Here is a 13,151-nt window from a genome sequence, read left to right on the forward strand (position 1 = left end):
AGCCTCAATCATGTCACTTCTTCTGTATTCAACACCTTATGCAAGTCTGAAATCTTAGCAACAAAGCAAGCACAATAGCAGTGTAAGAAAATGAATCCTTCTGCAAAATATCAGTGCTCATAGCCAAGTTTATATTGAAAAGGGTAAGTTACCAAAATCAGAATAAAGCTTTGTTGATCAGAGCTTTTAGAGAAGATAGTAATCATAAATAGAGATACACATCAGTCTAACAGGTAGTGGTGAAACCAAAATTCGAAAAAAAAAATGGTTTGTTAAGTAATATGGTTAATTAATGATGTAAGGAAAGCATTCCATTCATATATCGCATCCGGGCCTCCTTGTACAAGGCATGCAAAGTCTTAAAGCTCTCTTTTGCATCGTCAAAGAGATCTTCACTACAAAAGTTTGACTTAACATGGGCAAATGCAGCTTCAGCATCATCCTTGTGTTGATTAATAAATGATAAAATGTTACAAACTCGATCTGAATTAAAGTTACAAAAATTCTGAACATATACGTCTCTCCCATTGAGAAGCTCAAGCCATCTAAGCCAATGAAAAGGATCATCATCTCTTTCAACTGCCTTTTGCAGATATTCGAGAGAATCTGTGAAGCTGCATAGCTCATTGATTTTATCACTTGCTAATTTGAAAGTGGCTCTCTGGTTCTTTTCATGCCATTCTATAGTGTCGATAGGCAAAGAACTAGCAGCAGCCAAACAAGCTTTTCGAAATATGGGCTCAGTACTGCTAAGAAGCCTCATTGCGATATGCAAGATATACACAGAAATAGATAGCATGCCAGAAGTATCATGAGCAAAAGTATCAGACCCTGTTTTTCGGCTCCACAGATAAAGTGCAATATGGGCAAATCCTTCCCACCTGATATCATCAAAATTGAGTAGCCGAAAAGGCAATCAGTAAACTTGTTAACACTAATTTAAGATGGATATTTGGTGGTTTGATCTAAACCAGAAGAATTTCATACCCAATAGAAGACAAGAATGTTAATGAATTCAATGAATGAACGCTGAGAATGATATCCATGATGTAATATAGCAAAAACAAAAAGATAAAAGATTGCATGAGTGCAGGACCTGCTGCCTTGAAATGGTGGAGCATCTCATTTGGGTTTTGCAACAGGATGATTAGAATTGGACTCAAAACTAAACATGTGGTTATAAAATCAACATTGTTTGAGGTTAAAGATATTGACCAATAACTGTGTATATACTCTATACTGCATGAATAGCTGAATAAGATACTCTCATATTAATCTCAAAACGAGGACAAGAAGTTAGATCTATAGACACAAAAAATCAGGACGAACAACGAATTAATCAGATATGAAATGAAGTAACTTCCACTGGCGGTTATAGCTCTACAAGTTAACACCAGAAATGCAGTTGGTTTAATACATTAGGGAAGAAACTAAAATAGTAAGATCATAACAAAGGATCTTCATAGCATAGAAAGATCATAACAAATGATTACAAATGGAATGGGGACACTGTAGAAGAATTGGGATGTTTATCATACACTTATGGCTAAAAAAGAAGACATTGATGCGATTTAGAGACCTTCTAGGGCTCACTTAGTGATCCTAGGCAGAGGGCCTCTTTTTGCAAATTTTGTGTAATTGTTTATCAATTACATAGTTTTGATTTGACATAATATAATGCATCATTAGCATTATTTCCACTTCGTATTAATTGCATCTCTGACATTGAAAAAAGTAAACATTTCACTTTTATTTTTTGTGGGAAATCAAACTATTTTGTAATCACTTTTAATCATTTGTCTTTCTAAAAGTTATCAAGTTATAGTCTTTTGGCACATGTCTTAGGATAAATCTAACAAAGATATTTTCTACCAAGAACGACCCCTATCTCGATTCCCATCACCATCGCACTAGAATCATTGTAGTACTTCTATGAATATAAAATAGATTATATAAAAAAGATTGACAGTTTTAAAAACTTTGGAAAAGGAGTTAAAGATTCTTTTTTTTTTTTATCATTATGTTAAATGACAAACAAGAGGGTTTTTATTTAGAAGGTAAGGAAGAAGGATCCTATTGAACAATCACCCTCACATAGGTAAATCCAGTCAATCATTACTAGTGGATTTGGATCTCATGACCAAAGTCACAGACCAAACCTTGTGTAATGGACTCAGGCCGATTTCACTCAACAATGCTCATTATTAATAGAAGGACTGCTTCTTCATTAACTAAACGATTAAGGGATACAAGTAGTAGCTTGAGGCTACAAATCTCCTAGCAACTTGAGGTTGCAACTCTCTAAGTTTTCCTTACCAATTTTCTGCCTGCCTTTTCTACTAACAATACCCATACTAGTTATACTAAGATGACCCCCCCCCCTAAAGCCGGTCTATTACATTGTAATAGACCGGCTTTAGGGTGGGGGGGGGGGGGGGTTCAGCCACAACCTATACGGGTCTACGCTAGAAGAGTCAAACAAGGGTATCAACAACACAAACCACAAAGAGCAAGGGACAAAATCAATTAAGAAGAGGAGAAGGAAAGAAAGCAACCTTGGTTCTAGGATGTTTATTTATGTTTTTCTATATTAGCTAAGTTTCACATGTTAAGCCTTAAGGTCATCCTTGACCATCTTAGTATAAGTAGTATGGGTAAGGAAAAGGCAGGCAGAAAATTGTTAAGGAAAACTTGGAGAGTTGCAACCTCAAGTTGATAGGAGATTTGTAGCCTCAAGCTACTACTTGTATCCCTTAATCGTTTAGTTAATGAAGAAGCAATCCTTCTGTTAATAATGAGCATCGTTAAGTGAAATCGGCCTTAGTCCATTACACCTTGCTTGGCTTTTAAAAAAAGTAAAAAATAAAAAATCTTTCTAAGCATATTTATTTAAGGAAAAGAAGTTATTTTTTATTTTTATTTTTTTTTATTATCTTTTAATTTTCTCTTCAACACTAAACAGGTAGTTCTGTAATAGTTCATTGCAGATTGCATTTGTACTTGTGAGGATAAGATTGTGCACCTATTAGCATCCTCAAACCCTATAAGCATGGAGTAGGAACCAAGCTAGGTAGTGAAGCAGCTGTACTTTGCAAAACTGCACTATTTACTACTAAAGCAAGCTCTGGTTATTGGGCAGGTCGGGTTAGGGTCGGTGAGGTTCATTTGCAGATTGGGTTGCGGGTTGATAATGGGCGGTCCAACAAAATGTCAATTAAAATAATTTATGGACAAAGTCATTATTAAGTATAAATGAATACGAATTTATCTATGTAATTATTTTTATGTTATCTATTTTCTTATTAAATTGGAAAAAACAATTTGGCCTTATATTGACCCTACCCAATAAAGGTCCTATCCATTAAAAGTCCTTTAAGCTTAGCCTGACACTATTATCATTGGGCTACCCTACCCAATAACCAAGTCTACTTAGACAATAATATGCTAAAATTATTAAAGCAACTAGAGAACTAGAAGATCCTAGGCAAGGTCGATAAATAGATTTCAGTTCTGCTGCAATGACAAGTGCAACATGCTTTAGCACTCAATTGGAAGGCTAATTGACGAGTTCTATGACAGATATTCCAAGCACATTTGGCCCCACACTACAAAGCCCATCACCCAAAGTACAGGACATGCACCAATGTATGATTCAATTAACTATGGTTTCCGGACTGTAGACAGTGTAAATTCACTTCTCAAGCTGATTTAAGAGGGTAGTGCTAGCTTGCTAGGGAACAGAGTCAGCCAAAATCTTAATCTCAGATTGCCCTTGGCACTGATTTCTTTTGCAGCAACATGGAGAAAATTGACATAGTCAATCTATGACGTTGAATATGGCTTAGTAAGTGTCATTTGTGGCTTGGTACCTATTTTTTACTTCAATTAACCCTTAATTAAACCAGACATGTAACAAATTGTGTAACCTTTAGTACTTCCTTGCTTCCGAATCATTTCAGCTCAAGGGAATTTACCTAATATTGATTTTTATCACTTTTAAGACAACGCGCAAGGGAATCCAGAGCTGCTTGGAAGAAGCTACCCAAGGTCAATTGGTATCATGTTATGCATCAGCAAATTGAAGAAAATGACAGAGATGAAAATGGTGAGTATCACAGGAAATTGAAGATAAATGTAAAATATTTGAGAGACTGGACGCTCTCTCAAAGCTTAATAAATTAAGCTAAAATAAACTTCTCATGATTCTTCTCTTCCTAACTTCCTCTATTTATACAGACTTCTGAATTCCCCTTTCCCTATAACTTGATTCCAGCCTCTTTTTTTTTCTCATGCTTCCTAACTGATTCATTTTGCATTTCTGATTAAGATTATGCACATCCTATGGCTGGTTCATTAAATATTAGAGGAAAGTCTCTGGACGGCTCTCGCATTGCTACCATCACCATATGTGCAAGTTATCAACACCAAAATGAGTCCCCAGAGAACACCACAAACAGTGAACAAATCATTTAATCATCACATAGATTTAGAGCCTTCATATTGGCCCCCCTTAACTCACACTAGACTTATGCTCTCAATACCTTATATTGAAGTTTAATGTAGAAAAACCAGCATTAATTGAATAAAATTGTTGTAGATCCCTGGCTCCAATATCTAAAAGCAAAATTCACCTCAAAATAATTATGCTGTAAAGTAATTGCACAGCACTTATTCAAAATACAGTTTCTTAAACTGTAGTCAAAGCAATCATCATATAGGCCTTTGATTTTAATAGAATACTAATTTGTTACACTCACACAAGATAAACCATTGACCATTGTTTATAGAGATAATGTAAAATCAGCAATAATCAAGTTCTACATTGTCAGAAGGAGGTTCAGTGACTTACTCAAAAGGAGGCTCAACCTCAATCGCAAGAGTAAGATGTACAGAGGACTCATAAACCTTGCTGCTTTCACCGAGATCTGCAACTGTACATGCTTCATGAGCAAAACCCCTTGGAAGATAAAGGACATCACCTTCATCAAGCAAAATTTGTCTGCTTTGCACCAGTAACTCCTGAGGAACCTCAAGACACTCATATAGTCGAGGTAATTCGATAATTGGTTTTGGATAGACTGTCCACTGCTTAACTCCATAAAGTTGACAGACAAAGACACAATGATCATCATAATGGCAGGATAAACCTTGAGAATTAGGTGGTGTAACATATAAATTAGCACCTACTGATGGTTGACCAAACATAGAAGCAATTTCTCGTGTGACTGCAGCAATATCACTATTGCGGAACTCCATACCACGTACAGCTGTAGTATAACCCTTCCTGTATGCTCCCTCACACTTTAAGATGTCCTCTGCAGAGAAAGCCCTGGGACCTTCAATGCCATTTCTTAAATATTCCTGAAAGTAATGCTCCTCAAGTTTAGAATGCATGCTAGTCTTTACCACACGTATGTCCTGCTGATATATTATTGGGGAACCAAGTGTGTCCCTTACATCATTAAGTAAACTCAAGCAGTCTATTTCGTTTAAAGCTACAGGAGGACAGGAAACCATTCCTCGTAGGATAGAAGAAAGACATTTAGGCAATTCTTCTTCAGATGTAAGTGAATGCATAAATGAGCTGAAAATGGCATGTGGTGCCTCCGGATATTTTGGTTGATTCCTAATCAGAAAAGGTGATGATTCCCAGTGCTCCAACATGAAGTTTGTAAAACTCGTTGACGAAGGCCCAAATATGTGTCCCATGACAACTTCTGAAGGCATGGAGTTTATAACAGAAAGGGCATCCATTGACAGCCTAAAAATGCTTTCTGCCAAGCTCTTAGCTGTAAGGTTGCTCTTGTAGCAGCATTTTACTTTAGAGACATTCAGAATTTCAGAAGCTAGCAATTTTGCACGTACTTTAGACCATATTTCTCCCAAATAAGGAAAAGTTGCTTCTTTTAGCTTCCTTGGAATGCTTTTGAGCTGTTCGGGGTGGCAGAAGTTGATAAGAGTAGCAGCAGCATTGAGTAGTAGCAATGGAATTTTTTCTTGTTTATGTTTAACTCCTAGGAAAAAATTACCCTCGTTTTCGACGAGATTTATATACAGGGAAGACACCAGGGATTTTTGAACCTGAAGGAACCCAAGCCTAAAACATATTATACCATATCATAAATATTGGCATACATAATTTTAAGTACGAGTAAAAAGTGGATTCCATAAGAAAAAGAGTGACAGAAAATTTAAAAAGCACATGAATACCTGAAGGCTTTATAAACAATCCACCCAGGAAACAATTGGTTACATGATTGTGAAAGATCAGAAATATTATATATCTCAAATGTCTGCATATTCTTGTCAATTGAATCAATGTTGTTTTCTCAGCTATCAAATATTTTGCAATTTTAAGCCATAAAGTTCCTCTTTTTTTTTTTTTTTTTTATTTGAGACAGTCATGTAGTTCCTTTATTTGGGATGATTTGTACATAAAGGATAATTTCAATTATTACAAAACAGGAGGAAAAATTAACCAAACCCGCTAGCTTGGTTCAAAGGATCTTTGCTAGAGAATATCAATAGCCAACACGAATTTTTGACATGATGACAAAGCAATACCACACCAAACAAATACAATTACAGTGTGTCCAAATTGGCAATTCAGAGGGAAATGAAAGGGATGAGAAAACGAGGGACTAATTATCCCTTGTACAGTATGTAAGTTTGGGAAAATTTTGGAAGGACATTATTATTTATAAGCTCACTTCTTCCCTCCCCTTCCTTCTCCTTCCCTTTCCTCCCTTTCTCTCTATGATAATGCTATCCGAACAAAGTGTAAAAGAAGCCACATAGGCACATACTAAGGCTAATGTAAGAGCCTAAATATTTCGGATGGTTCTCAAGTGAAAATATGGTTTATAGCCAGCTTGCTTCTATCTTCAAAAGCACATTACAAATTGGTGGTCATGAAGTCATGCTAGATGAGCAATAAGATGCAGCCATGACATCTTATTAGCAAAATTTAAAAGCCGATTCCCACCACATTCCCCATTGCATATGATCTCAGCTTCAACAGCCATACAATAGACCACGACTACATGACACGAAGGAGCACTCATTCACAGGCTCACAGTTCTGTTAGTTTGTTACTACTTACTAGAGTACAATATTTAAACCTTGGCTCCCGAAATTTATGCACTATTTGAAACATCAGCTCACAAAATTTTCTATCATATTTGAATGTCAAAACTCAAACCCTTAGCTAGATAAATTTCTGTTTTAGTACTTATACCACAATAACCAACACTGAAAAAATCCTTATTATTGACTCATAAATGTATGTGGTTCAATAATATAATGTGCAATACATATTAACATCCAAATAAACCAAATTAAATCAAAAAACAATAAAAACAGCAACAGAAATTTAAAAAAGGAGGAGACACTTACATAATATAATTCAAACCAGAAACATCCAACAATCTTTGACACCCCAAAGAAGTGATAGAAAGATCCAAAATCGCATTACAAACAAGTTTCTTAGTTTCCATCATTTCAAACCTCAAAATATTCAACACCAAACCCTTTACAATCCCTGAATCCCCAGCAACCCTCTCATTGGCCTCAATCGAAACAAGTGATACCGCCCCAACAATCTTCACGGCCGTGCGTATGATTTCTTCGTCACTTGAGTGGAGCATGAGAGGTAGAAGAGAGAGAATTGGATTGAGAAGGGGTGAATTTGAGGTAAAGGGTGAATTGGGGTGTAGAAAACGGAGGAGTTTGTTTGAGGAATTGAGGATTAAGGGTTTGGATAAAGGGTTTAATGGGGTTTTGAGGGAAGCTAGAGTTATGGAGAAGAGGGTGATGATGTTGGGGTTGTTCTGCCATGGCTGCTTCTTGCGAGCTTTGGGTATTGTTGTTTGCTTTGGTTCCATTTTTTTGGTTTCTACTATTGTTCTGCTGTTTCTGTTTGTTAGCTCCTCGCCTCCTCGTACTTATCTGTGCGGTTTGCGGACTAGTTTAGGGATGTTCTCTTCAGTTTCGATTATAATTTCAGAGTATTCATTTTAGTTTAATCTAGTTCAGTAAATCAGAACAGTCTTAAGTTTACCTTATATTTACTTATCTGAACTTATCTGATTTGATCTAATCTGATCTGAATTAATTCATAACAATGTGTTTTCCATATTGATATTATTGGGATTATAATACATTTGGTATAATTTATGTTAAGATATTATTTTAATAAATTACATACTTGTAATTTGCCGAATAATCTTGTGTGGACCTGTTTACATAACATCAATTGTTGTGTATATTCCTCAAGTCCACAATGTAAACCAGGTCTTTATTTAAAAGTTTGTAGTAATCTTCTTAGAAGTCCTCCAAGTTTCAATACTAAAGTGTTTTCGGTATTTTTTATTTTGTCAATTTTTACCTTATATTTGACTATTAAGAGCCAAAATGACTCCAAAATCTTAACTAAGAAATTTTCTTGAATTGACAATTGTGACACACGAGATATTTCATATACTAAGGTTATTTTTTGGAAACTGACTCATTTCTAGTAATTACTAGGTTAGGTTCCGAGCTATGCACGGTAACTTTCAATAACTATTCTTTAATTAACATTATATTTAATTATAAAAAACAATATGGCTAAGTTTTTTTTTTTTTTTTGACGGTAAGCAAGAGCATTTTATTAATTAAACAAGAAGGCTTAAATCAGCTAGCCAAAACCAAAGCAGAAACATCATTTGGAAATTCCTCAAGCCAAACTCTAAGATCACTAAATCGATTACATAACTTGGCAAGCCCATGGGCAACACCATTGCCACTTCTCTTCACAAAGGAGTAAGATACATCCTGACAAAGCAGAGTGAGTTGCAAAATGTCCTTAACCACCATCCCAAAAGCCGTCGGATGCACTACCCCCTTCACCAAATGATTATGGAGCTTTAAGCAATCATCGGTTTCTAAACACACCTTCCGAAAGCCCGCTTCAATTGTAATGTTCAAAGCATGGCGCAAAGCAAGGGCCTCCGCAACATCAGCGTCGAAAACACCCTTCCATTCGCAAACACGTAGAGGCCACCATATCCGATTTCATCTCTCATCACACCCCCCCAAACCCACACCACTAGGCGAGAACACAGCAGCATCTGAATTGACTTTTATTATACCCCTCAAAGGAGGCTTCCACCTAGCTTCAAGGATAGGAGATGGAGGGCTTAAGTTACCAACCTCTTCGCCAGCACAAATTCCCCCACCAATTAAACCAACTGATTTGCAAATAACATCACTCAAAACAATTCGCTTTCTATAAAAAAAAACCCACCTACTATGGCGCACCCGATCACCCGACACAAATACACCAAAATATACACCACCAATTTGCATCCTTATGCAACTCACGCACAGCAGCACACCACTCTCTGAAGCTCTCCCCAGCATATCTCCCCACATCCAAACGCAAAGGAGAAGTATACCATATCATCTTCACATCCCCACAATTTACCAACATATGTAGAGTTGATTCACTCCCCTCCCCACAAATCGAGCAGACTTGGTCAACCTCCATACCTCTGCGATCTAAATTAGCACGAGCAGCTGCAACATCTTTAATTTCTCTCCAAGCAAACAACTTGATTTTCTAAGGAATTTCAGCACTCCATATAACCTTCCAATCAAATTGCCTTTCACTATGAGAGGTGGTAGGCTCATTTTTCATTTGATCATCAGTAATTAAATAGTAAGCACTTCTTACCGAGTAACTGCCATCCTTCGTATAATGCCAAGTCCAAGAATCCCTACAATCATAAAGGGGGATAGGAATACTTAGGATTTTGCACACTTCATTCTGAGAAAAGTTGGCGTTAAGGGCTGCAATATCCCAACTCCTATCATGCCAAAGCTGTCGCACATAACTCAAATTCTGCTCATTCTTATCTTTCCTAGAAATAGGTTTAAAATCAGGGAGACCCGGGATCCAGGCATCTTTCCAGATATGGATTGATGATCCATCACCAATATTCTTTCTTGCACCCCTCATAAGAACTTCACGAGCACCCAAAATAGACCTCCATGTATAGCTCGAATTCGGACTCACTTTTGCCTCCATCAAAGTCGAGTTAGAAAAATATTTTCCTTTAAGCACCTTAGACATAAGGGACTTCTCATTGGATAACACACGCTAAGCTTGCTTTTCAAGTAGATCCTTATTAAAATTTCTCATATTTCGGAAACCAAGCCCACCTTGCTTTTTCGATATGTACAGTTTATCCCAAGAGACCCAACAAATTTTTTTCTCCTCTCCTTTTTGGCCCCAAAAAAACTGTTGACATAACCTTTCAACTACATCTAAAATGCTAGCCGGGATCGAAAAACATTACATAGCATAAGTCGGAATTGCTTGGGCAATTGATTTGATCAAAATTTCCTTTCCGTCTTAAGATAGATATTTCTCCTTCCACCCCTTTAGTTTCTTCCAAATCCGATCTTCAATATTCTGGAAAACCTGTTTCTTTGATCCACCAATGTAAGTTGGTAAACCAAGATATTTGTTATGTCTTTCGACAGCCTTAAATGATAACTTCATCTGAAGTATATTTTTCCGTTCTTGCTCAATGTTTCGGCTAAAAGACACCTCCGATTTATCCATATTCCATTTCTGACTCGAAGCCACCTCATAAGTAGAAAGAATCCCTAGCACATTCTCAATTTCCTCTTCCGTCGCCCTCACAAACAGCAAGCTATCATCTGCGAAAAATAAATGAGAAATAGGTTGAACATGTCTCCCAATTTTAACCCCATGGATTAACTTCCTATTTTCCGCATCTCTAAGTAGAGCCGACAGTCCCTCAGCCCACAATATAAATAAAAAAGGAGAAATCGGATCCCCTTGTCTGAGACCTCGACTAGACTTGGACTTTCTCGACGGTTGGCCATTAATTAGAACATCAAAGGAGGCCGTACTAACACACTTCATCACCAACCCCACAAAAGAATCCGGCATACCCAGTTTAAGCATCATCTTCTGTAAGAACTCTCATTCAACTCTATTATACGCCTTGCTCATATCAAGTTTGAGCCCAAGATAGCCTTTTTTTCCCCTTTTTTTTTTCTTCCTGAGATAATGAAAACATTCATAGGCCACCAACACATTATCAGTGATCAAACACCCCGGAACAAATCCACTCTGCGACTCATGGATGATGAACGGAAGTACTAATTTCAACCTGTTTGCTAGCACCTTCGTAACAATTTTGTATAAAACATTACACAAGCTAACAGACCTATAATCAACAGGAGACTCACACTCTTTCTTTTTTGGGATTAAAACAATACGAGTCTGGTTAATAAAAGCTATATCCCCATTATTATTTAAAATATCAAGCACTTTCCCAACTACATCATTCCCAACAACATCCCAAAATTTTTGAAAAAATATTGTAGACATACCATCGGGCCTAGGGGCCTTAGTCGAGTGCATTTGGAAAAGCGCATCTCGAACCTCATCCGCGCGAAAAGGGGCAGCCAAGCTCGTATAATGTCTCTCATCAACAATAGGCGTCACTTTCTCCATCACTGGCTCGGTTTCAATATTACTATTTGTAATCCCCCATATTTTTAACTTAATCATAATTTATTTATATATTATTCTTACAAATATTTTTATGTCAGTTTCATTAAATAAATTATTTTTATGAAAAGATTTAAGTAAACTAATGTGTTTTTACTAATTTACAAACAATTTTAACATTATAGCCCAAAACCCAAATATTACCCAAAGCCCAAATAAAACCCTCAAAAACCCTTACCCTTCTTCTTCTCTCTCTCACGTAAAAAAAAAAAAAGAGCTTTCACTCTCTTCGTTCTCCTTCATTCACGAGCAGCAAACAAGAAAAAAAAAAAAAAAAAAAAAACTCCTTGAAGCTTCTGCCGCCGCACCAGCCACCCGAACCACCGGCCGCCTGCACACCCGAACCTCCGGCCACCACCGCCTGCACAGCCACGCCTCCCCTGCAGCTCGCCTCTTCTTCTTCTTCTTCCCTTTTCTATATTTCTTGTTATTTTGATTAAAGATTCAATTTTTATTTGATTTCAATTATAAAATTATTGTTATTAGGCTTTGATAGTATGTATAAATTACAAAAGACTATAAATTTATGGGTTTTGTATGTCTAAAGTATTAAATAAAATTTCAGATTTGGTATATGTATGAATTTAAGGTTTAAAGTATTAATCAAGTCATCTAATCATACTATGTTTAAATTACATTAAAGTATAATTATCTTAATCATATATAAATTTTCAGATTTATTAAAAGTAGTGTTAATTTCATGTTTTTATGCTTCTAAACCTATAAAATAATTATTGTGAGTATTTTGTGATTGAAAAGCTTTGAACTTTAAATTCTAACTTTAAAAATAATTTTCAGATTTCATACCTTTTATTTTGAAGCCTCTAATTGTATTGAATTGATATATTCTTTGTTTTTTTTAACACACTAACTTGCTATATAATGATTGTTTCAAGTAATTATGCTTACGGGGTTATTTTATATACTTAAAACAAAATTCCAGATTTATTTACCCACTTTAAAGTTGCTGTAATTTGATATAAAACACTATATTTTCATAATTCTAACATATAAACTTAAAGTTGGGATGTTATATTACTAACTTTGATTATTGGGGACAATTTAAAGGCTTTATTTTGATGATTTAAGAGGTTTTAAAGTAGTTTAGTATTGCTGTAATTTTAATTGCTTTGGTATTGATTTATTTCTAATTGTTTGGTTTAGGAGAGGACTTTGTAGAAGGCGACTTCTAGTTTTAAAGTGGCCAACCGGATTGTTTACACAAGGTACGTACAAGTTACGAAACCTTGCTTGTAGGTGCATGTTTAAGGACGGATCGAGAACTTAGTATCATGTATAGGATTGTCTGGGTTAAATTGTCTGGTTATACATTGTGAATTTCAAATGATGTGCACTAGTTTATAATGCAAGTATTATTTGTGCTTTAATTATGCAAGGTGCGCCTAAAGGCAAAGGTATGTGATTGGTGTATAGATCAAAGTATTACTCATTCATGATTATGTAAACAGGATGAGTAAAGGAGAAATTCAAGTCTTGTAAGACGAGGTTAAGGTTTTGGGGTGCCTTATGCACTCAAGGTGTTTATACACCGAGGTAGTAA

The 13,151-nt window shown here is 36.1% G+C and overlaps 1 protein-coding gene across 1 annotated transcript; it reads right to left on the reverse strand.

The window, feature by feature from the left end:
- Nucleotides 1–87: 87 nt before the first annotated feature.
- Nucleotides 88–8,038, reverse strand: LOC110716587. The gene is made up of 3 exons (XM_021895220.1): nucleotides 7,396–8,038; nucleotides 4,850–6,097; nucleotides 88–881 (listed from the first exon to the last, which is right to left on the reverse strand). Exons 1-3 carry the CDS (start codon nucleotides 7,881–7,883, stop codon nucleotides 290–292), a joined length of 2,328 nt encoding a protein of 775 aa, XP_021750912.1. The 5' UTR covers nucleotides 7,884–8,038; the 3' UTR covers nucleotides 88–289.
- Between the last annotated feature and the right edge of the window lie 5,113 nt (nucleotides 8,039–13,151).

The sequence above is a fragment of the Chenopodium quinoa genome, unplaced genomic scaffold (genome assembly GCF_001683475.1).
Source record: "Chenopodium quinoa cultivar QQ74 unplaced genomic scaffold, ASM168347v1, whole genome shotgun sequence".
NCBI classification, from domain to species: Eukaryota; Viridiplantae; Streptophyta; class Magnoliopsida; order Caryophyllales; family Amaranthaceae; genus Chenopodium; species Chenopodium quinoa.